Consider the following 23,340-nt stretch of genomic DNA (forward strand, 5'->3'; position numbering starts at 1 on the left):
GACCTTTGCGTGTATAGATTTACATATGCAACTATGACTTATTTTTCTCTCTAGTTGTCTCTTTCCATAATTCTCGCATGTGTATTCCACCTTTGTGAATATGAAGATGATGTGTCAAATAGTGGCTTTGTTTCATTCTCTTTTCTTTTAACTTCTTCTTTTTTTTTCCATAATTTATTCTTCCTCAAAGATTTGTTAAAAAAATATGCGAGAATAGAATATTATTATTCATATTTTATTTTAAAATTTATTTTTTTATATACAAAATTACATGAATAACTTATATCCATCATGTGGCTACCTAGAGTTAATTCCTCCTAAACCATGCAGAAAAGCACAAATAGTTCCAAATATGGGAACCTCAATCAAGTTAGGGCAATTGCCCCTCCTTATTTTTGCTTTTTGTTTGATAGCCACTGGTATAGCTGCTGATTATAAGCCTTGAATTTATGCTTCGCCATCACCGCCACCTTATAATTACAAGTCATAGCTGCCTTCATCACCATTTTCGCCACCTCCTTATTACTATAAATCACCTCCTCCTCTATCTCCATCACCACATTGACCATATTAAATATCCACCTCCACCTTCACCATCTATGTCAATCTTATCTCTTATCAAAGTCTAGTTTATTAATTTCCTATAGGCGGGATTTCAACAAACACCACTACCTCTGTAGAGTTTATCAAGCTATGATCCAAATGTATATTCTAGGCAGCTTTGATTGTCAGCTAACTCTATTATGTACTCTATAATGCTCAGATCCATGCTCAACATGCCTTGTCATACCATATGAATAATATTTCTTGTTCCTATGTTAGCTAATTACGTCCTGTTCACAGAATCTCATCATACTGTCAAACTTCATATTTTTCTGAATCTGGAGAAACAATTAAATATAGACAGATAAGACGATAATAGGCTATTGGAAAAACATCCTCATAACACATTCAAATAAGTCGTACCAATTTCAATCAAGATTCTGGAATTGGTCCAAATAAATAATGTTCAACAAGCTCATAGATAACAAGGAAAACCGAACTGTTTTTGTGAAGAATCTTCAAGTTTGACGTGAACTGAAAATGACTGGGAAAAAGGATATGAAACCAATGAGTATCTATGAAGGAAAAAGATTGCAGCCAAACTCGAACATCCACAAATCATAGATACTTAGCCAACCATGGCAACTCCTTGCTGTCTTTAAGTGCAAAAGAAACATCATCACTGCAACAAAAACGCAATCAATCAAGATCAAAGCAACCATTACAACCCATTTATAACATTTCAGCCTTTGGGTTGGGATTTTTTGGTGGTGGTGGGGGGGGGGGGGGGTATTTGGAAGAATGAGGATAATTCTCTCTTCATTTCCAAAATTTTACAGGATTAGCAGTAGGATGAAAGAACTTCACTTTACCATAATCTTTTCAAAAAGCCAACATTTCAAGAGGTTATTTTGATGGACTAAAACAGCTTACACTTAAAAAAGGATAGGATCATTAGTTGAATGAAAGAATTTCACTTAACAGATGATCTCTGGAAAGAGTAATAAGTTACTCATCCTGAATATCCTATCTGAAACATTTCTTTCCTAATATAGATCATCCATGTAAGAAACAAGCATAAGGTCTTCATTTTGAAGATCTTAATATATAAACAGAATGATAAGCTTTCATAATAGGGTTTACACAATTAAGATTCCTGAATTCAAGTCATGCCATCGGCTATAACCAAAACGCTTAGGCCCCAAAAGAATCAGGTACAATTGAAAACTTAAATAAATAAAAATGCTGAGGAACCCCAATCCAACTTAGCCTAGACTTCTCAGAAACAAGGAAAAACATGGACTAACAACAAATTTGACAGATAAAATTCCCATTAGTCAGATGGTGAGTTTCTTTCCCAAATGTGTCGATAAATGTATTTTTGAGTCTATCATAACAAAGTTGTCACTGTTAAGACTTTGGGCACGCATGATTATGCATTTTGATTATTCAGGATGAGCTACTATAACGACATTTTAATTGAAAGAGAAAATCAGGAATAAGGGTTGATTCACATACAACCGAAGACTTAAAAGAAACTGACCTTGGGAAGTTGAGCTGTAACTTTTGCAATTTATGCTTCACTCCAGATTCACATAGAAGTATTCTGCATTCACCAAGCTTGCATCTGCCACCAAACAAAATAAATGACATAAGTAGGATAATTAACCAAATGAAAGAGGATTTATAGTCACCATTCACTGGCATCCACTTTTATTCATATCAACAGTTAAATGTATTTCACAACATTATGAGAATGGCATCATCAGAACACGGAACTAATCGTTCATGATGACAGCCAGGGGCTACCAACAACGTAAGGAGTGTTTTCCTACCAGAATTTGCTAATGAAAGGATCAGGGCTTGCCGCTCACTATATAGAGCAATTAAACAAGGAATCTGGAACCTCATTAATGCAAAGTTAAGAGTTTCTCGCTTGAAAATTTAAGGGAACGAAAGAATATTGTGGCTTACCCGACTTTTAAAAGCGTATCCCACCCTGGAAATTTTTCACTGTTGCTTGTACAGAGACAGGAAACAGTTATTGCTAACTGCATTGAGAAAACTATGTTAGGGAGCAAACTTAAAAAAGAATCAAGCTACTACACATGAGAGATAGGCCAGAAGACTTTAAGATAAGAGCATAAAAACCAAGTTAAAAGAAAGAGTAGAATCAAAGGGGAAAGAGCAAATTGGAAAAGAGATCAATTAATCCGGTTTCACTACAAGAGACACATAATCCATCACTAAATCATAGATACCAAAAGAGGCGAAACTGCAAAAGATAGAAGACAGGTAACCTACCTTGTCAAAGGTGGTCTCACTCATCCCTGTCTTATGACCCTCATAAACCATAGCTGCCAAGAAGATTTTACTCAGTTTGGAGCAGCTTCTCATCACCTACGAAAAACAAATAATTTGATATATTGCAAGCACTATGATAGTGTATAAAAGAAACAAAATCCTCCCCCCCCCCCCAACACACACACATAGCCAGTGAAACATTAGCTAGCACTTAGTCGCTGCATCCTTATGGATCAACTACAGAAGAACAGAGCTAGTCATAACAGGATTGCACTAAGAAATTGTTGGAGTTCCCATTTTGTACTAAGAGATGGTCAGCAGAACTCCTTTGGTAAATTGCATTTCAATGCTTACATGCATATAAGGATACTCCCGTTCTTCCCAGAGTAGTCAAAAGCGAAAAGCTCAAAAAAGCACCAAAGTTTGTTGGAGCTTTAAGCGCAAATCGCAGCTAAAGCGTGGGGTTTTTCGAAGAAAAGCACCAATGAAGAGAAACAAAAATAGAAATGTAATGCAAGAAAATGCAACTATAAATGCAAAGGATAATTATTTGGAGAAAAGAATGAAAAACCTATAATTAAGCTATATGTATATTGCTGAGCCCTTAAGGACCGAACGCAAGGGTGAAGGTGCACATGCCTTAGCCCTTTGGTTGACGCCTACGCTAAAGCGCCAATTAAGCGAGACGAAGCACACAACCTGGTTTTCCCCAAGCTTCAGGGCCTAAGGGCGCTTTAAGCGTGCCTTTAAAAAAGCTGATTCTTCCAGCAATTGAAAAGGATTAAAAACTATTGGAGACATCCATTTGGACACCCAAAAAGTTTTGGTGAAGCAGAGAGTTAAAATTTTAGCTATTTTTCACAAAACTACCCCACCATTCAATGGATGCAAACTAGTTTGTGATTGGGAGCAATGGCAAGACAAAAGAGAAAGAAAAAAAGATAAGTGGCTCAACAACAGGGGCGTTGGAAAAATATCTGGTTCAATTTGGCGCCTCTTAAGATCTCTTGCTTCTCCTGGATTGTGGCTAGGGAGGCATGTCTCACCCAAACCAACCTCTAACAGAGAGGTTTTCAGCTTTGCAGTAGATGTACACTGTGCGAAGAACAGTCTGAAGAAGTTACCGCCTCTTTGAGCATTGCAGAGTAACAAGTCAGTTGCAGAACATGTTTTTGTCAATACTTGGCATGTATTGCGTCATGCCATATTCCATTGCAGAACTGCTGAGGTGTTGGACCAGGGAGGGGCAGCGCAAAGCTCAAAAGACGTGGAACACTACCTCAAGCCATCTGGTGGACCGTTTGGCTTGAAAAAAATTGTAAAATTTTTTAAGGCTTATAGAAGAACATACATAGCCTTAAACATAGATGCATTTCGTTGCTAGCTTTCTGGTGCAAACTAGCTATTGTACAAGATGTAGAGGCAATGTTAGACATAATAGCTAATTTGCATAACCTCTAATTATGCCTTGGGCACTGGCTTAGTCCATTAGTTTTATACTATATCTTTTACCTATAACTGGAAAAAAAAAGTGGACTCTTGATTGTTATCGAGAAGATAAGTCCCCTTTAACTAAAATGAATATTGAGATTACACCACAGGGTGTTCCTTTTGGACTCACTTGGATATGAGGAGCCTGGAACATTTCCTGAATGGCTGCTTCAACATCTGCCATTCTGACAAGTATTTTACCTGTAACATAAAGCAAGCATAGATTAGTAATCTGTATAAAACCACCCAGCTAAAAGATAATAGCAGCAAGCAGTAGTTGATGCCTCCAACCACCATAAAAACACCTAGGAGATCTATTGCTATGAATAGCAAGAATGAAGATTGCTGTACATTCTATTTTGTTACTCAAAACAGCTAATACTGATGCTGCTTCTTTACTAAGTGAGATATCAAGAGATTGCCTATAAGAACCTAAGAATCCACCTTGGTTAATGAAATACGCCAACCGTTGAAACACCAAAGGTAACACCATAAAATCTTGGGAGATGGCACAGTTGATTATGTAAAGAATGGAAACTATCAAATTAGCTTACATGATTGGCACATGTCTAGTAAATCAGCTTCCTGTTGAATGTGACTACTGGGTTGAATTCAGTTTATCATTTGTAGGCACTAGCTCATTGATGGATCTCATGAGGCATCCTTTTATTGCTTGAGTGCTTGTATTCTAAGGTTTTAACAGTCGTGATATCCCTATTTGAATTCAATTGGTGAATGAAATGAATGTTGGGGAATAAAAGAGGTGCATTGATTGCTGAAACATGTATCACAAGTTTAAGAAATTTGACACTAGGAAATAGAGATAAAGATGTAGACAACACTCCATCTGTTACATATGTTCATCGCCAGAACAAATGTGTATTTCCTTCTACTGGAATTCCAAGTATTTGTTTTCTTGCCACTAGTGTCTACATAGTTCAAGATTTAGCTCTCACCTGCTGCAGCAGAATTGGGAATTGATAGCAATTTCTTAGCATGATAGTCTGCAAGTTCCGCAGCTCGCCTACATATTTCTAGTGCACGGCGTGCATCACCTGAAACGGCTGCCACCTGGATTTATGTGTGAAGTGGACATTGCTTTAAAATCAGTTTAAGTATCACATTTACAACAGCACACAAGCTCGAGTATGTAATTGTGATAATTATAATCAGGTAATAAAGATAAGCTCCTGGTAGAGATGCACCACAGAAGGACCAACCTTCCTTGAAGCAAATTCAATTGCCGGTTTTTCAAAGGCATCAATTCCATTGAGGCGAGTTACAATAATTTCTTGAAGCTGTTGATAGTTATATGGACCAAAGCAAAGTCTTTGTATGCCCATACGACTTGAAATCCGCGGAAGCAACTTCTCCGGAAGATCCATAGTATTTGCAATACCTGTTGGTGAGAAAAGTTACCATTTTATCTTTACATGTAATACTAACACAGATGGAAGGAAACATTGACAGCAAATTGCACACACACCTATAACAATCAGTTTGGAATTTGGCTTTGTAGGCCAATCGAGAATGTTATATAAAACCTGTAATTAAAAGGAAAAAGGTCATAATATGCAATTTGCTGTTTTGGATATTTACCATGCTGGATAAAAGGATGCATCATTTTACCGCTTGATTTCTGGTAACCAGGAGATCAAGTTCATCTATAAGTAGAATACATGGGCGGTTGTCCTCTTTGCTGCATTCAGTCACATCTGAAAACCGCTCATTCAAGAAGTGAAGAGCCTTTTTCCAACCGACCCTATGCCCACTAAGTGCTTCATAAATAACCTGAAACAGTTAAGAGAAACATTTCAGAGAATAAAGCTATCGTCTGCATCACCAGAAAGATTGAACTTCAAACTTACACTGTAAATATTCTCAGGTGAAGCCAATTTTAGGCCATTAATCTCCACAAAACAATAAGGTTTAATGCTCCCTGCATCAACTTCACACCTTAAATTCCTCATTACTGCTAGTACACTCATTGTCTGCAGTATAGTGCAGATAAAGGAACAAATCAGTAATGTCTGACAAGCCTAAAAGATAGAGGCAAAACATGACTGCCTTGTGTTATCAGTCAAGGGTATTCCCTTAAGCCAATAGATACCTTTCCTGTCCCAGGAACACCATGTATGTAAAGGCATCTGCCCAGGCATTGATCCTCACATATTGCACCTCTTATGAAAGTAGTTATCTCTTCCATTTCTCTGCCAAAAAATAACAGCACTTGTTTGTCAGATAAATATGGAGCAAATTGCATAAAGATTGCACCTCGGGAAAGACATACTTAGTCCTACAAGGTAGAGACTTGGGCAAAGTTGCCAGTAAAAGGGTTCCTTTTGCTTTCTCAAGTTCAGTAAGCTTGTGAGATCTCACATGTTCTGGTATCTTCTTTGCACCTATCTTTTGTAGTCCAAAAAAGCGTCCCTTTCTTGAATTCTGCACTCGTAGAAAAACTATTTAGCTTCTGCTTTAAGCAGCATAAAGAAGAGTAGGAATCTGACAAAGGACAATTTGTATACCGCAGCCAACGGATGAGCTGGAGATGGTCTGGTTAATGGATTACTTTGGTTTTCCTCTTCATACTCTACTGCATCATCCACGTCAGAATCTGGATCTTCACAAGAGTTCCAGTCCTCGTCTTTCTCAGCTTCTTCCTCGTCCTACCAAATGAGGAGACAGTTTATTAGTTCCAAAATCTTCCATCACATATAAACAAAGGTTCCACAAAATATCATCAATTTTTTTTAGAACATACCACATCATTATCTTCAATCTCAGCAATGCGCTTGAAACTATGCCAGTGAATGTCATACTCATATTCACAGAGGAAAACATCATCTCCATCATTTCTCGCCTTCTCAAATTCTTTTGGATTCTTAACATAGCAATGTCTGATGACAGATTCCATCTGCAAACAGAATAGTAGGCCTTCATTAACAGATGCAATGGTCAATTACTCGTAATATAACCAGCCAAGATCAGACTGCCATGAAGCAGAGAAATTGAAGCTTTGGCTTCTTTGCATCTAGGTGAGTCCTAACCTCTAGATCCGTTATAATATCCAAAACCCAAAAAGCAAGCTTACCACTTGTAATCTTTCATTTTTAAGAACTCTATCAAAAACAATGCTTAATAATAGATTAAAACATTCATGTCCACCTATCTTTTGCTTTTGGGAAGTTATCAATCAATTGAACTGATTTTCAAGTAATGACAATATTCTTCCTTAACAAAACTTACAATCCTCAAAAGCAGCAAAATAGGTGGCATAAAACTTCCAAAGTAAAAATTATTACATTGTACAACAGAAAACAGAATAGCATAATGTTACCTCAACATCAGCAAAATCATTAGTCCGATAGAGTTCTCTCCTTAAGTTATGTGGCTGTCTTCCTGCAGCCGTTTCCTCGGGAATAATATACCAATGTGCCCGAAACCAGTAGGTACCATCCACTTCTTTCCATATACTATAACATTGATATCAGAATTAACCAAACATCACGACTATTGATATGCAAAATTAAACAAAACCATAAAAAGTTCTTATAATTAACTTAGGAAATAAGTTCATATACCTGTCAATACAAGCCGCCCATAGATCACTGTCAAGTAACTTCTCCTTGGCAGTCCTTACTCGTTTCTTTCCCTTGGGTGGTGCAGGCATTTCCACCATTTTCCCTAATTTTTTTGCCTCACAATACACACAAATCCAATCCCCTTCAGGAACCTTTTTCAGTGGTGGCTTCAAACACTTCAAATGAAACCCTCCTAAGCATTCATCACATTCAACCATAATCACCCTCCCTGCTGGCCTATAACAAATCCTACATTCCTCCACTTCGGGATCCTCATTATCCGAACTCGCATCTTCTCTTCTCTTCACATACACAGCATCCCCCACAGCAAACTCTCCCCCATCATAAACCACCTTTTTATAATACACCCTCTTCTTACAACCCCTTAAACTGCTTCTTTTTTCAACAGCCACATTCTTGTTCTCTGAAGATTTCCTTTTCCTCTTCGATTCAGTGGGTCTCGGTGTCGAAATGGGGGTTGAAACAGTGAGCTTTGATTTTCTTCTTGCTGAATCTGTAGCACTTTTGGGAGTGAAGTTGAGAGATTTACAGAAGCGGGCAGAAGATGGAGGCGAAGGTAGTGGTGGGGTTTGAGGAATGGAGGTAAGGCGGAGGGAGCGGCGGCGAGGGGTGGGGTCTAGGGTTTGTGGAGTTGGAGGGACAATAGGGTTTAAAGGAGATAAATTAGAAACAGGCAGTTGCTTGTGTTGCTTAATGGGGGTTGTGTTAAGGGATTGTTTGGCTTTCTTCTTTGGGGTTTCTGCCATTGGAAGCTTCTATAGGAATGTAGACAATTGCTTTATCACCAGCTATAATTTGTCCAATTACCTTTGCAAGAAAGCCTACAGAAGATGTTAGCAAAATCTGAGTGTTCCGAAATTGAAAGGAAAATCAGTTCAAAGTGCAAAATGAAAGAAGAGAATGAAGAAAATATATATACTGATAAGTAAATATAAAGTATATGGTAAGCAAAGAGCAATTAAGATATCCAAAAATCCTGCAATCAGTATAAAGCTCTTTACTGGAAAATCAATTTATCTCCACAAAGAATCCTGGAGTGTGGCTTTTAGTGTTATGATATAAGCAGAAGAAAGAAGCTCTCCAACATATAGACTATACAAGAAATACCATGTCAATTTTTGAGAGAAGGTAAATATATTCACCAAGAAAGTGCTCGGATATGTAGAAGTGAACAAAAAGCTAGAGAAGAATCCCTTTCTAGTCTTGTAGAGATTCTAAGAGACCTAGTATTGATTCTGCTTCATTTACAAGTTCCTCTATACAACAAAAAGAAAACAAAAGTGTATAATTAAACTTGGTCGAATCGAATTAGCTTTTTGCTCGAAACAACTACGTTCCTTGAATGTAGGCGGAGAACACTGCTTGGAATATAGACATGTTGTCTTTTCTATTGCATGATCCAGATAGGATATACATTTGGTCAATTTGATGCTTCAATTCGGGTTAATCGTCTTCTCGATTTAAATAGACAAATGGATCGAGCAAACAAGTTGATAATTATGACAACCTAAAGCAAAGTATAAACTTGAGTATGATTACTAATATCACAAAAACATATCACCCGTTAGCGCTTGCATTAGTGAAAATTGGGCCTTTGCCAATTAATTGTTAGACCTAAAATCAGTATATCTAATGAAACAGATTGCCAGAACACTTGATAACTACTATAAATTAAGAAATAATCAGTACTCTTCTATAAATTAAAAACTATTTCAGCATTTGAATAAAAACTTCATATTCTAAATCTCAAAAATTGAATGAGCTATATTACCTCGATGGTTCTGCGAGAGGGAGAGGGTAGCTGGAGGACTAGGGTTTCGCCGGAAAATGGGAGAGCTCCGACCGGCGAGAAGAGAAATGAGAAATCACAGTCACCTGTGGAAGAGTAGAAAGAGGGGAAGAAAAGGGGGAAAAGGAAAGGGAGAAGCGGCGGTGAGGACAAGGGGGAGGTGTAAGAGAGAAATGGCGGGAAAGAATAAAGATACTTTTCTTTTTTTCTCTTTTAAACTTTAATGTTTTTATTTAATAACTAGTATTAGTACCCGCGCGATGCGCGGACACAAATCATGTTAAACTGTGATGTTGGTTATTTGAATCATGTGCAAATAACCTTAAAATATAAACCTCTCAGATAAAAATTATATAACATTAGTAATTATGAAGTAGGATATGAAATTATTGTTCAAATCTCGTAGTGCACAACCTATTTTGTTTTTTATTTGTAGCAACCTAACTACTTGATTTTAGCTTGCACTTCGTTTTGCTGTCAGTATCAAAGAATACTAAACATATCATGTTGCGATCTGTCTTGTTTGAGCACATTAGATCATATTATTTTAACAAACTTCTTACTATCACTTTGTTTTTATCTAAAAGTTAAATATGTCTTATTCATCACATTATTTTTATGCAAATTCTTTTTTTTTATTTTTTCTTATAGTTATTGTATTATTTATTATTTAAAATTATTTTACTATCATATAATTTTTTATTATCTTAATTAATATCTTTCTTATTATTCTTTTAATAGTCTTTAATAACTATAAATATTTTATTCTTGAAATTTGGTATATTTTTATGCATTCAATTTTTTTAATCATTTAAACTTATTGTAATATTTTTAAATATAATTAAATTTTTTAATTTATTTATTTTTAAATTAATTTAATGTATATCTCACACTATCTCTATTGTTTTACTACATTCTCTTCCCTACTATAAATTTTAATTATTTTTATATTAATTTTTTACCTTTAACCAGAATAATATCATATTTTATTTTAAATTGTAAAATTGAATTAGTCTAAAATATTAATACATATATTTGATGATTATGTTACAAATATATTGAGTTCTCTTATAACTATTTTTGAATTAGATGCAGTTATTTTTTTTAACTTTAAGATACAAATTTAATTTTTAATTTTCATTAGTAAAATTACCTATATTAGAAAGTTATTTATATTATTAAAATTTTATTTTAATCATAGAAAAATAATTTCTTAATTGTTTGAACATATTATATATATGTAGTAATATGTTTATTGTCATTTTATTTCTTTACATAATATTTTAAAAAATAAAAACTTATGAAATAAAAAAATTCTCATCTCAAATTCAAATAATTCTTATCATTCTATTTTCTAAATTAGACCGCATTTTTAAAATATTATACTATATATTCAAACTTAAACTAACTGCACTCAATTCAGATATTAATCATAGAAAATATTTTCTTTGTTGTTTGAACACATTATATGTTAATGTTGTAATAATATTTTCATTATCATTTTATTTCTTATGTAAATTTTCTTTCTTTTTTAGATTTAATACAAATTTAATCTTTAATTTTTATTAGTAAAATTACCTATATTAGAAATTTATTTTCTATTTTAATATTTTTTCATAAATAAGACTTCAATTTCGTGATATTATCCATAGTTTGGACATTCTAATCGTAGTTTTAACAAATTTCTAATTTCAAATTCAAATAGCCTTTCCCTTTCATTTCTAATAATAATTTTTTAATAATTTTGCTAATTTAATCTAATATATAGTCTTATTACGTTTTATGTGGCTTTTCATTAACTTATAATTTTTTTTAATATCATTATAATCTACTATTCTTTAATATAATATAGATAAATATATAATTTCTAATCATAAAATAAATATTTATTTTGTTTTAAAAATATTGCTCGAAAATTTTAAATTATTTAAATTTTAATAAGATTTTAAGCATTGTATATTTAATTTATTTTATTTTTTAAACTTATGATTTATAAATATCTCATATTATCTCTAATTTATTTCTATTATTCAATATTTTTAGTTTTTGATTTTATCCATTAGACTTGAGTTACGTGGACTTATCCATATTATGAATTTTCTTATCATAATATAAAAAACTTTCCCATCTCAAATTTAAATAAGTTTTACCCTTCTTCTCTATGATAAAAAATCTGAATTTTTATTTTTTCTCTATTTATTATTTATTTTTGATATTATATTATTAAATACCTAATATTATTACATTGTCATGTGGATTTTTATTAGCTTGTTTGAATTTAATATTTATTTCTACTACATTCATTCTAATATAATATAGATAAAAATTAAAAAACTTTCTCAAATTCAAATAAGTTTTATTATTCTATTTTCTATATTTGACTACATTTTTAAAGAATTATGTTATACTTTCAAACTTAAACTTACTGTACTCAATTCAAATATTAATAAAAAAATATTTTCTTAATTGTTTGAACATATTATATCTAAATATTGTAGTAATATTTACGTATAAGATATTCGTTTGCCCGATTTATCAATATTAATATAACTTTATTATTCTTATTTTTAAAATATTTTTTTACTAATTATTTAAGTTTTTTCTTACCTTATAAATAATTTATATACTTTATTTAAGATCTTATTTTGCTGCTTGAATTTATTTAATTTTTAAACTCAATATATCTTTAATAGCTTGAGCAAATTTTAATTTTATTTTATATTTTAACTTACTCTAATGTATAAATAGTCGTAGGTTATCTCAATTACGTCTTTCTATATTTTTTTTATTTTTTCGATTAGAATTTTTAATTAATTTTTACCTCCATATCTCTAGCTAATAAAAAAAAATCTATGGGTGAATCAATATAGATATAAATATACTTATAAATATAAATTTAAATATAGATATATAGATTAAATTTGTCTAAGATCTATTTAGATTAAGTATAAGATTCATTAACTACTTCCATTAATTATGTTTCCATTTATGATTCAAATTTTTAATGGTGTCTTTAAATTGCCAAGTGACTTCTTTTTAGCTTGCCACTTGGCTTAACCACATGGTTCACTACTCTCCTTTTAATATAATATAGATAATATTCAAAAAATGCTTTTTTTAGATCGAAGTAATAAACTTGGAAACTAGAATTTGAATCCAAAAGATATCATATGAAATTGCGATTGTTTCTATCTGTCTAGGGCTTGGTATTCAAAGTGGTGTAATATCTATGTTAGCTGTTGATCGAAAGAATCAGCTAATTAATTGATTAATGTGCGCTCAAATGTTTGGAAAAAAAATACACTCAAGTAAAATGACTCAAATACCATTGTTCAGATTTTGAAGATGTTCGTCGAGCCCAAATAAACTCAAATGTGATTGAATTATATACATTATTAGTTTAAATTAGGAGGTTAACTTAATATTCAATATAAAACTTTCTATAATATTAGTTTTTTTTAATTATTGAATTCTTACATTTAAATTCTTTATTACATACATATCACCCATAAAGTAGTCTCAGTAACGATGTATATTAAAAGTTTAATTATATTGTACTAATTAAATAATATAAAATCACAAACTATTTATTAATTAATAATTTGACATATTACTTGTATACATTAAGCTTAAATTATGAATTTTAATATTAAAGTAATCATTGCATAATTAAATAAGCTAACTGAGCTTGAGCTTGATCGAGTCGCGCTTTGATCGAGCTTTATCCTAGTCAAGTCGGATTGAACCAAACTTTGACTGAGATTGAGTCGAGCTCTGACAGTAATAAAGAGGAGTTAAATACAGTCAAGCCGGGCTGAGCCCTGAATCGGCTTGACTCGTTACCAGACCTAAATATGAAGTTGTTTTTAAAAGAAAAAAGATGCTTCTTTTCGGTCATAAATATATCTAAATCATCAAAAACTACAACTAATCAAACACTTGCTCACCTTCTTTTTTTATTACATGCTTGAGAAATTCTGTTTCGTGAGTCATATAATCAACACTATTTGTAAGGTCTCTTTTGATAATGTAACAATCTGATAGGTCGATTTGAGTTTTAACTTTTTGTTTCATGATTGGAGACTTTGAATAGCTTCATTTAATCATTTATGACTTGTGCGTATAGTTCGTCTCGATTTCCAAAAAGTTTAAAAGAGTTTCGGTAAAGAAAAAAAAATTCTAGAGCTTTGATGTTGTTGTAGTTGATCAAGGATAACATTCTTGGTAAATAACCTCGAATTTATGTTTTGACAATTCTAATATGTTCGTATGATGATTTTGGACTTGTATGTATGTTTGGTTGGGGTATCGGTGACCCGAGGCCGTTTTGGTGCTTCTAGTTAAAAGTTGGAATTTGAGTTTTTGAACACTTGAAAACTCTTGAGTTTTGATGCTTGATTCCTGATTTTAGATGTTGATGTTTTGAGCTTTCGAGCGAGTTTGTATAAGGTTTATAGACACTTGTTGGGATGTTTGAACTGGGTCCGGGAGGCTCGAGTGAGTTTTGGATTGGTTTCAGGCATTTTCTATGAATTTTGCTATTGCTGGTGCTGTAGGTATCGCACATGCACTAGTCAGGTGCACAAGTATGAAGTCTACCATGTGAGGTTTGCTTCGCATCTACATGAATGGTGGAGTTCAGTGAGGTATCGCACCTCCGATGTGTGTAGACGCGAAGCCGCATCTGCGAAGGGGCTCTAGGATGGGGAGTGTCGTGTTTGCGAGCCACGGATCGTGAATGCGATGGTCGCACCTGCGAAGGGTAGGCCGCTTCTACAACACTGCACCAATGCAGGCTCGCACCTGCGAGCCATTTTATCGTGCCTACGGGGTCGCTTTTGAAAGGCTTTTCTCGTACATACAACATCTGGAGCTAGGAAAAGAGGTAGGGCTTCTAGCTTTAGCTTATTTTACTCTATTTTTGAGATCTAGATTTCACGTAGCGGAAACTTTTGAAAAGTTTTTCATCCTAACATCTAAAATTAGCAATTTTAACTTAGTATTAATTTATTACCATGATTTTTCATAGATTTTCACCATTAAATCTAGTTATGTTAAGTGTAGAAATTGAGTTTTTGGGGTAAAATTTAAGTAAGCTAATTTTGGAACTTTGGACCTCGATTTGAGGTCCGATTTTAATACAAATTATATATTTGAACTCGAAATATAATGGGTAATCGAGATTTGATCTTTATTTCAGATTTTAACTAAGTGGGCCTAACTTTTTATTGGCCTATCCAAATATGAAAAAGATTGAACCTTTTTGATACTATGATAGTTTCTAAAATTTATTTTGGCTTATTGAGTAATATTTGGCTAGATTCGAGTTGTTTGGAGGCTTGTACTAAAGGAAAAGCGGTATTGTAGAATTAATTTGTTATGAAAAGATGTAAGTGCCTTAATTAACCATGATTTGAGGGAATTAAGATATCATTGAGCTATTTGCTTATATGTGTTCGAGGCGGCATATGTGCATGGTGATAAGTGTATATGCATTGTCACGGGTTAAAGCATGCAGATTGAATTAGGTTTAACGATGTCTTTGTTTATTTCTTGTATTATTCATTCATGTTACATTAGATTGTGCTACTGTTTGATCATTCACACGTTAGTGACCATGTTTGGGCACTTGTTGAGATATATTAGTAGGATTAATCCATGGAAATATTGATTTACTTATGTCACCTTAGTCATGATTATTTTTTCCTTAATAAACCATGCTTAACCATTCTATTTGATATTAAATTATGCGCTTTGCCATTTTGGTTGCTTGTTGGGTGTTTTCATTTAAATTGATATGTTGGATTGGGTTTCTTGCTGTAATATTATTATAATAAGACCAGGTTGCTCGCCGCAATAATATGATCATTCGTTTGGTTTGTGTGTCGCAAAAATATTGTGTTAGACCGGGTTGTTTTCCACAACAAATAGGATGTTGTCACGATTCAAATCCTACCATAGGGGTCGTGATGACACCTGGTCTCTAAAACTAGGCAAGACGATCGCTTATCAATTTTTAAATCAATGAAGACATGATATAGTGAAATAGAGTTTAACATAAATTCAGAAATAAAAGTAATACATGCCAACACGATGAAAATCACAACACACTTCCAGAACTATGTGATACAGAGTCATGAGCTCTAACTGAATAAATAAAACCATCTCAAATTACAATATACGGATAGAATTGACAATAGAAACATAAGGAAAGGACTCCAAGGGATTGCAACGATCAAAGCAGCTTTACGTTGAATCTTCATAATCAAAGAAGCTCTCACTATTTGGGTCCGCTATCTCCAACACATCTGCACAAATATATACATAAGTGTAGTATGAGTACACCACGGTCGATACACAATAAGTATCAAAACTAACCTCGATGAAGTAGTAACGAAGTCAAGTTATGCAATATTCACTAGTAAGAAATAACATGTGCAATAAATCAAGACCGACAACAAAAGTATAATACAAGAAAATAACAATAACCTCATCAGAATAAGTGATAGCAACTCAAAATAGGTAGAGGCCCAGTTTCAATAACAAATCATCACAAAAAAACTCACACAAATGGAACCTCATGCCCACATTTTTATCATAACAATAATAGCCACCATATCACTCCGCCCTGAAAATAACACAATAGCCACTCATATGACTCTGCCTAGATAGTATCACAATAGCCACCCGTATCACTCCGCCCAGACAATTTCATAATAGCCACATGTATTGCTCCTCCCAGACAATATCACAATAGCCAATTGTATCGCTCCGCCCAGACAATATCACAATACCTATCCGTATCGCTCCACTCAAACAATATCACAATAGCCACATGTATCACTCCGACTAGATAATATCACAAAAGCACCTGTATTACTCCACACAATTAGTAACAGTAAAATGTCACCCTTATGCTCCATACTCAATAATCAAACCACACAACATGTCCACACATGCCACAATATCATAAAAACAATAGCACCAAAGGTTTATCACGATATAAGCTCATAATTTATCAACAAAGTGCTCAAGGACATAAAAATGGTATAATATAGATGGGTATCTAACAAATAAAGTATTACCACATATAAAACAAGTGTAATGATCTCGCTCACATGGCCACAAAGTGATGGAGCATATTCCATATACAATTCATCCCCAAAATAAGGCATATTAGTAGCCTAAGGTCTATTCAGATAACAAACCACATATAACACCCATGTACACGTTCATCACCTCGTGTATACGTTTCTTTTCACATAACACAAATAAACAATTAAGGCCAAATCTTAAGGGGTATTCCTCCACACAAGGTTGGGCAAGATACTTACCTCAAACAAGCCAAATCAGTACCCTAAAAAAATCCCTTCCGTGTGAATCAACATTTGGATGGCTCGAATCTAGCCAAACTAACTTAATAACATCAATAAAACTCATAGGAAACTCTAAACAATAAAAATTCGATCTTGAACAAAAATTAAAAAGTCAACCCAAATAGTCAACTCGAGATCGTGCCTCGAAACTCAACAAACTCACAAATTCCGTACATTCATTCAATTACGAGTCCAACCATACTAATTTCATCCAATTCCGACTCTGAATCGGAGTTCAAATCCTCAAATTAAAATTAGAACATTTCCAATTTTCCTCACTTAGATTCGTCAATTAAATGCTAAAAAATAAGGATGAAATCATGAATAACAACCAAAATATGAATCAAGAATACTTATCCCAATCCAGATCGTGAAAATCTCCTCCAAAACCACCCAAATCCGAGCTCTTAATCTTAAAATATGATAAAATAATCAATGGTCCCCTTCGCGATTGCGGGACCAACTTCGCGATCACGAAGAACAATTCAAAGACTGCTTAAAATCCTCGTTTGCAAACACAGTCTAGCACCTGCGAACATGATGCAAACCCCCAACTAGCCTACGCGAACGCGAAGGCCAACAACTTGGCGACCCATCCAATCTTCACTCAACGCGAACGTGACCACCTGGGCGCGAACGTGATAACCACAACTACCTTTAAGCTTCGCGATAGCGAACACGATGTGCAAGTCACTAGCCACCTAAATACACTCCGAGATCGCAACCCTCCTTCCGCGATCGCGATGAACACCAGAGCACCAGAAATTCTGCAACCCAAACATGAGAGAAATGATTTGAAACTCATTTGAAACATACCCGAGTCCCCCCTGCACCTCGCATAATTATTCCAAACAACCCCAAAATATAACATGGACCTACTCGAGGCCTTAAATCATATAAAATAACATCAAAACCACGAATTGTACACCAATTCAAGCTTAATAAACTATTTCAAAATTCTAACTTCCAAACCTATGCCGAACATGCCTAAATAACTCGAAATCACCTTAAGTTTTGCAGTCATAAATCACCATACGAACCTATTCCAAGGCCCGGAATATCAAACGGACATAGATATCCACAAAGTCAACCATGGGTCAAACCTATGAACTTCAAAACCTTCTAATTTTAACTTTCGCCATGTAGGGCCAAATCACCCTGGGAACCTCTGAATCAAAATTCGGACATACACCTAGTGCAAGATTATCATCCAGATCTAATAGAACCATCAAAATACTAATCCGAGATCAACTAGCAAAAGTTAAACTTGGTCAACACTTGTAGCTTAAGCTTCCAAACTAGGAACTACGTGTTCCAAATCACCCTGAAATCTTCCCAGAACCAAACCAACCATGAATGCATGACGTAATAAATCATATGAATCTACTCAAGACCTCAAACCACCGAACAAAATACCAATACCTAAAATAACCAGTCGGGTCGTTACAGATGTAAATTTTTGTGCTTAAGTTTGCTATTATTTTCCTTGTGGTTTTGGTATGTTGGCTCGCAAATATCATCTTATCCTGTTGAGTTTGAGTACTGAGAAAGGTCGGGGTTTCTTTAATTAAAAAATGTGGTTGTTATCTCTCTTAGTTAAATATTTTATTATATCGTATTTATTCTTGCTATCTATCCTGTTATTTCTATTGCTTAGTTACCGATTTATAAGCATGTGCTTTATCTTAGCCTTGTCACAATCTCGTCGATTTTACGATCAACACTTACTAAGTACATGGGGTCAATTGTGCTCATACTACATATTTGTACTTCTCGTGCAGATTTAGGTATTGGTACAAGCGGAATCCCAAAAGGTGCTTAGTCGTTACCAGTTGAAGATTGCGGTAGAGATACATACCATTCGCAAACTCTAAGTCACCTTCATTACCTTTTTCTAATGTTTATTTATATCAGAAAGTATTGTATTTTCAATTCAGACTTTACATTTAGTATTCTTAGAGCTCATGCACTTAGTGACACCAATCTTGGGGGTTTGTTTAGAGAGTGTAATGGTTTTAGACTTATTATATGATTTGAACTTTTACACTTTATTTATGATATTAAATATTTAGTTTTGATTCTTTAATTTCTATTGAGTGTTGGCTTACTTAGCAAGTAGAGTTAGGGCCCATTACGACTCCTTGGTTGGGATTTTGGGTCGTGACTAGTAGGTAGCAATGTCCTAGATTGCATAGGTCTCATGAGTCATGAGCAAACTCGATAGAGTCTTGAGGATCGGTACATAGACGTCTATACTTATCTTCAAGAGGCTATAAGGCTTTTAGGAAATTTCACTTTCTTTCTTTCTCTATCGTGCAACTTTGTTCCATCCTTAAGTTTGAATCTTTATTCTCTACTCTCTCACAGATGGTAAGGATACAAGCTTCAGCCACGGCGGAGCAGGAGCCAGAGCCCAGGTCGTAGCCACTTCCAAGGGTAGAGGTTGGAGCAGGGGTAGACCAACATCCCAACCTAAGGCACATACAACAACACCTACAATGACTCACGCTCGAGCTAGAGCAGCATCAGTCGAGTCCCAGATAGCCTAGAAGGGGAGCATATTCTAGTTCAAGATGAGCTGGTAGGGCCACCCTAGTTCTTAGAGGGGTTTATTGCTACCCCGGTACTTCAGACATGCCTTTGTTCGTATGGTTGGTCTTATGGAGAGAATGGTTCAGGTGGGTGTGCTTCTAATAAAACTAGTCGCTTCCCCGACCGGGTGAGGAGCTCAAACTCCCACTACTCATACTTTAAAGCATACGACTCATGGATATCAAATCACCTGAGTGTTATTAGTTGGTGTGATTAAGCTTATTATTGCAGCATAGCTTGGGGTTAGGCACACGATGTTGGTGATGAGCTCAAAATGATGGATAAGTTTCAAAAGTTGTTTCTTCCTCACTTCAGTGGTGCACCTTCAGAGGATACCAATGAGTTCTTATAATGACGTCATAAGATCTTGCATAACTCGGGACTATTTAAGTCTAATAGAGTGGACTTTACTATTTTTCGGGTGAAGGGTTTGGCCAAAATATAATGGCAGACTTATGAGATGGGCAAACCAGCAGAGTCACCTCCTCTTACTTGGGCCAGTTCTTATAACTTTTTTTAGAGAAATTTATTCTACTCACTGAGGGATGACCTATGCAGTCGGCTTGAGAGTCTTCAGCAGGGTGGTATGATAGTCACCCAATATGATATGAGGGTTGTTAATTTGTCTCGTCATGCAACTATCCTGATTCCCACTAAGAAAGAGAAGGTGTGAAGGTTCATAAAGGGGCTTGCCTCTAGTATCATACTTCAAATTGCTAGAGAGGCTGAGATTGAGACTCCTTCACTCAGATAGTGGAGATTGCTAGGAGGATTGGGCGCATTCATAACTAGGGGAGAGAGGCGATGAGTGACAAGAGGCCTCATCATTTTGGTAGTTTCATTGGTGCCTCGTCTAGAGATCAGGGTTAGTATTGAAGGTGTCTCCAGCTCTTATTAGTGCACCTTCAATACTAAGTTTCTATAGTGGTGATTTAGGTCATCAAGGACAACTTCAAGCTCAACAACTATGTCGGTTGAAAGGTTCTTCGTGTGTGGGGATACAAGGCATATCAGGAAATATCGGCCGAGATTGTGGGGTGGTACATCCCAGTAGGTTAGTCAGGCCATTATTCTAGTAGCAGTTACCATACCACCCACTTATCCAGCTAGGGGTAAGGATCAGCCGGCTAGAGGGGGAGATTAGCCACTTAGGGATCGTCCTAGAGAAAGAGGACAGACTAGTAGAGGTCAGGTTCATTATTGTGCATTTCTTGGTAGGAGTCGTCTAATGCAGTTATTATAGGTATTATCTCAGTCTGTCATAGAGACATTTCGGTGTTGTTTGATTCTGATTATACTTATTCATATGTGTCTTCGTATTTTGTATTGCACTTGAGTATGACTCGTAATTTTATTGATATTTATATTTCTATGTCTACACCTATTGGGAATTCTATAGTAGTTAATCGGGTGTAATGGTCTTGTGTTGTTACTATTAATAGTTTTGATACCATGGTTGACCTTTTGTTGTTAGATGTGGTAGATTTTGAGGTTATTCTTGGTATGGATTAGTTGTACCCATATCACGCTACCCTGAATTGTCACACCAAGACTGTGACTTTAGCTATGCCACGGTTGCCTAGGCTAGAGGGGCCCTTGGCCATTCTACGAGTAGGGTGATTTTATTTTTGAAGGCTTAACGCATGGTTGAGAATGGGTGTTTAGAATATTCAGCTTACATTCAAGATTTTAGTATGGAGGTCCATTTTGTTGAGTCGTTACTAGTTATGAGAGAGTTTTTGGAGGTGTTTCCGGCAGATTTACCGAGCATGCCACCCGATAGGGAGTTCTGGAAAATTAGCCCATTTCAGTTCTACCATATTGTATGCTTCCTATTTAATTGAAGTAATTGAAGGAACAGTTGTAGGATTTACTTGATAAGGGGTTCATTAGACCAATGGTTTCTCCCTAGGGTGCTCTGCTATAATTTGTTTAGAAGAAGAATGGTTCTATGAGGACGTACATTGCTTAATTGTAGTTGAACAAGGGTACTGTCAAGAACAAGTATCTACTGCTCCGTATTGATGATTTGTTTTATCAGTTTTATGGTGCCAAGGTGTTTTCGCAGATTGATTTAAGATTTGGCTATCATCAGGTGAAGACTAGGGCTTTAGATGTCCCTAAGATAGATTTTAGAATCCGTTATGATCATTATGAGTAATTAGTGATGTCATTAGGGTTAACTAATACTCTAGCAGCTTTTATAGATTTGATAAACCAAGTGTTCAGACCTTATTTGGATTTCTTTATGATTGTATTCATTGATGATATTTTGGTATAATCTCGTAGTAGGGAGGAGCATAAACAACACTTGAGAGTGGTGCTTTAGAGTTTGAAGAATTAGAAGTTTTATGCTATGTTTATAAGTGTGAGTTCTAGTTGGACCCAATTGCATTCTTGGATCATGTTGTATCTAGCTATAGTATCAAGGTTGATCCAAAGAAGATTGAGGCGGTCTAGAATTGGCCTGGACCAACTTCAACTACAGAGATTCAGAGTTTCTTAGGTTTCACAAGCTACTACTATCGCTTTGTTGATAAATTTTCATCTATTGCAAACCTATTGACTAAGTTAACTAGAAGGGTGTTCACTTTAGATGGTCTGATGAGTGTGAGGAGAGCTGTCAGAAGCTCAAGGTTGCTTTGACCACGACTCTAGTGTTAGTGTTTCCCACAGGTTCGAGGTATTAAACCGTATATTGTGATGCTTCACGTATTGGCCTAGGTACAGTGTCGATGCAGATGGTTGAGTGATTGCTTATGCATCTCGGCGATTGAAGACTCATGAGAAGAATTATCTAGTTCATGATTTGGAATTGGCAGCTATTATGCATGTGCTTAAGATTTGGAGGCACTACTTGTATGGCATGTCATGTGATGTCTACACTGACCATCAGAGTCTCCAACTCTTGTTCAAGTAGAAGGATCTGAATTTGAGGCAGAGAAGGTGGTTTGAGTTGTTGGAAGACTATAAAATCACTATCGTGTACTATTCGGATAAGGCAAGTGTGATAGCAGACGCCTTGATCTATGGATGTACATGCTTTGGCTAATAGATTTTTAAGGTTAGATATTTCTTAGCATAATAGATTTCTCGTTTATGTTGTTGCACAATGGCCCTAGTTTAAGCACATTAAGGCTCGCCAGTTTGATGGTCCATATTTGTTGGTGCTGAAAGACATGGTACAACAAGGTGGCATGAAGAATGTCGAATTTTTGTTTCTAATATTGATGGTTTCAAGGAATTAATTTTTGAAGAGGCTCATAGTTCGAGGTATTCTATTCATCCAGGTGTCATGAAGATGTATCATGATCTGAAGAAATATTATTGGTGGCGAAAGAAGAATAAAGACATTACTGGGCATGTCTCACAATGTTTGAGTTTCCAGCAGTTGAAGTATCAACATTAGAAATCAGGTGGTTTGGCTCAACGGTTGGTTATACTAGAGTGGAATTGGGAGTGCATTACTATGAAATTTTGGTAGGGTTACCACAGACTTGAGGAAGTTTCATGCTATTTGGATCATTGTAGATGGATTGACCAAATCCACATATTTCATTCCAATGAAGACTTCTTACACTTCAAAGAAGTTGGCTCAGATCTGCATAAGAGAGATTGTTTGCTTGCACAATGTACCTATTCT

At 35.1% G+C, this 23,340-nt stretch overlaps 1 protein-coding gene and 1 non-coding gene across 2 annotated transcripts; both read right to left on the bottom strand.

The window, feature by feature from the left end:
* Window positions 1-943: 943 nt before the first annotated feature.
* On the bottom strand, window positions 944-9,917 carry LOC107782486 (origin of replication complex subunit 1B-like). Its single transcript, XM_016603373.2, has 17 exons — window positions 9,712-9,917; window positions 7,920-8,761; window positions 7,676-7,811; window positions 7,100-7,252; window positions 6,864-7,004; window positions 6,629-6,780; window positions 6,449-6,548; window positions 6,207-6,329; window positions 5,968-6,129; window positions 5,825-5,882; window positions 5,559-5,737; window positions 5,295-5,409; window positions 4,469-4,539; window positions 2,848-2,943; window positions 2,518-2,594; window positions 2,087-2,170; window positions 944-1,225 (listed from the first exon to the last, which is right to left on the bottom strand). Exons 2-17 carry the CDS (start codon window positions 8,684-8,686, stop codon window positions 1,162-1,164), a joined length of 2,478 nt encoding a protein of 825 aa, XP_016458859.1. The 5' UTR covers window positions 8,687-8,761; window positions 9,712-9,917; the 3' UTR covers window positions 944-1,161.
* On the bottom strand, window positions 7,115-7,192 carry LOC142176905 (small nucleolar RNA snoR28). Its single transcript, XR_012705709.1, has one exon. It is a non-coding gene; the product is annotated as a small nucleolar RNA snoR28 (small nucleolar RNA).
* Window positions 9,918-23,340: the final 13,423 nt, after the last annotated feature.

Source organism: Nicotiana tabacum, chromosome 22, assembly GCF_000715075.1.
Source record: "Nicotiana tabacum cultivar K326 chromosome 22, ASM71507v2, whole genome shotgun sequence".
Lineage (NCBI taxonomy): Eukaryota > Viridiplantae > Streptophyta > Magnoliopsida > Solanales > Solanaceae > Nicotiana > Nicotiana tabacum.

Coding starts and splice junctions, on each gene's coding strand:
- LOC107782486 (XM_016603373.2), bottom strand. CDS start 8,686: ATGGCAGAAACCCCAAAGAAGAAAGCCAAACAATCCCTTAACACAACC. Junction 7,005..7,099: donor AGATTGAAGATAATGATGTG/GTATGTTCTAAA, acceptor CTCATTTGGTAG/GACGAGGAAGAAGCTGAGAA. Junction 6,130..6,206: donor CACCTGAGAATATTTACAGT/GTAAGTTTGAAG, acceptor TAACTGTTTCAG/GTTATTTATGAAGCACTTAG.